General features: G+C 38.8%; 1 protein-coding gene across 1 annotated transcript; it reads left to right on the top strand.

Moving 5' to 3' along the window:
* Window positions 1–257: 257 nt before the first annotated feature.
* LOC138167819 (olfactory receptor 6C2-like) lies at window positions 258–1196 on the top strand. Its single transcript, XM_069096782.1, has one exon. It carries the CDS (start codon window positions 258–260, stop codon window positions 1194–1196), a length of 939 nt encoding a protein of 312 aa, XP_068952883.1.
* Window positions 1197–2438: the final 1242 nt, after the last annotated feature.

Below are 2438 nucleotides of genomic sequence, written 5' to 3'. Positions count from 1 at the left end.
ACACACAATCTCATATATGCAGACATACACATATACAAAATACATGCATGCAGAAGAATTTTTTAATAGTTTAAGGACCAATATTATCTTAGTATTCTTTCTTTTCCAGTCTATGAAAAAATATAAATATAGGGAATGTGACTTATGTAGCTTTTGCTGTCAACTCTGTTTTGCTGATTTGTTTTATAATGTTATTCCTCTTGTCCAATCTCTGTCTTATGGGTACATGCAGATATGACTGAAGTCTGATATCAGGAATGAGAAACCATTCTGGGATAACATTATTCATCCTGCGAGGACTCACAGATGACCCACGCCTTCAGGTTCTTCTTTTTATTTTTCTGTTTCTCACCTACCTTTTGAGTATAATTGGAAACCTAACCATCATCACTCTCACATTGGTGGATCCTCGTCTTAAAACCCCCATGTATTTTTTCCTCCGGAATTTCTCCTTCTTAGAAGTCTCATTCACAACTGTCTGCATCCCCAGATTCCTCTACAGCATGTCAACTGGGGACAATACCGTGACTTATAATGCTTGTGCCACCCAGTTATTTTTTGTCATCCTCTTTGGGGCAGCAGAATTTTTTCTTCTCACTGCCATGTCCTATGACCGCTATGTGGCCATTTGCAAACCATTGCATTACACAACTATCATGAATAATAGAGTCTGTATTCAGCTTGTTGTTTGCTGTTGGGTGGCTGGACTGATGTTAATCCTCCCACCACTTAGCTTGGGCTTTCAGCTGGAATTTTGTGACTCCAATGTCATTGATCATTTTGGCTGTGATGCATCTCCCATCCTACAGATCACATGTTCAGACACACAATTAATAGAACAAATTGTTTTAGTCTTTGCTGTGTTGACACTCATGATCACCTTAGTATGTGTGATTCTGTCCTACGTATATATTGTCAGAACAATCTTGAGATTCCCCTCTGCCCAGCAAAGGAAAAAGGCCTTTTCCACTTGTTCCTCCCACATGATTGTTGTCTCCATCACCTATGGCAGCTGCATCTTCATCTACATCAAACCCTCTGCAAAGGAAGGGGTGGCTATAAATAAAGTGGTATCCGTGCTCACCACCTCAGTGGCCCCTGTTATGAACCCTTTCATTTATACCTTGAGAAACAAACAAGTGGTTCAAGCCTTTAAGGACACTCTCAAAAGGATTGCGCTTATCTCTAAGAAGTAAGATAGCACAGATCCAGAGATCTGCTTGCAAAAGATGAATGATGCCTAACTTATGGAATCACTGCATGTTATCTGGGAGACTCACCACCTCAGACCTCTATCTCTCAACTCCATAGTGTCCTCCCCTCCGCCTCAACTAATCAAAATACTACTCTCTCATTGTTTCATCCAGCCTCATCTGTGAATTTTATTATTAGGTCTACCTGAGAATGTATTTCCAGGGCATAGATGCAGGCATACAACCACAACCACATGACTTCACCTCCACTGTAAAAAAAAAAAAGGAGGATAAACTGAGTAAAAACTGTTTTTGCATCTCACTATTTTTCTTAGGTTGAAAGTTCCAAATGAGAAGAAATTATTTCTCATGTTCAAAATACTGCTATTTCTGGGTCTCACTCTTGTACTGTCAGTGGATGATGGTGAGCTATGAGGATCTCTGAAAATATCCCCCCATCAGTGCTACCCTATTCAATAGAACCAGATGTTATATACTTCCCCCCCCCCAACAAATATATGGTAATAAATAGACTAAGACAAAACTTTGATCTCATTACATTTTAAAAAATTCTGCCAAAACCTTTTGTTTGGAAGCGTAGAAACAATTCAAGCAGGATTTTGCATTCACAGAATTTATTTCTTGTTTTCAGAATCTTTTGTTTAATAGGAATGAGGACAGAGTAGTTGATGGAAGAATACAACTTAAGAGCCTCAGCTCTAAATCTACAATCTTATTCCTGCCATGGAGCCAGAGCAAGGAAAGGACAGCCTCTGTACCTCACTGATATCCAAGAAACCTTCCAGAGGAAGTTTCCTAGTACATTGGGTGGATACCATGTGGAATATTAATGGAAAGATATGAATGAATGCTACTCAGGACAACAGTGTATGGGTGGATTGTGATATGAATCATTGGGGTGTGTGTATGTGTGTAGGGTTAACCCTCATCAATTTAATCTTGGAATTAAACATTTTTAGCTGATTGAATTTTTTAATAAGCTATAATCTAATGCATTAATTATTTTTGGTCAACTATGCTTTCCTCCAAGTCAGACATAAAAGTTGGAACAGAACAGATTCAAGGTAAGGTTCTTGAGACTTTTCAGTAGCCCCTTTCCTCCAGGTATATGCCAACTCATTAATCCCTACTCTTTGGGTCAAACTAAATTCACCTAACTCTATATCTAGTCCACATCACTTCATCTCCTCTACAAGGGTATTATGGCACTTTGTCAAACATTCT

This window comes from Petaurus breviceps, unplaced genomic scaffold, assembly GCF_028583685.1.
Source record: "Petaurus breviceps papuanus isolate PSGF00001 unplaced genomic scaffold, PetGlider_PUasm1.0 313, whole genome shotgun sequence".
In the NCBI taxonomy this organism is placed as follows: Eukaryota; Metazoa; Chordata; class Mammalia; order Diprotodontia; family Petauridae; genus Petaurus; species Petaurus breviceps.
Note: the sequence above shows the minus strand (reverse complement) of the source record. Positions and strands in the feature narration are given on the sequence as shown.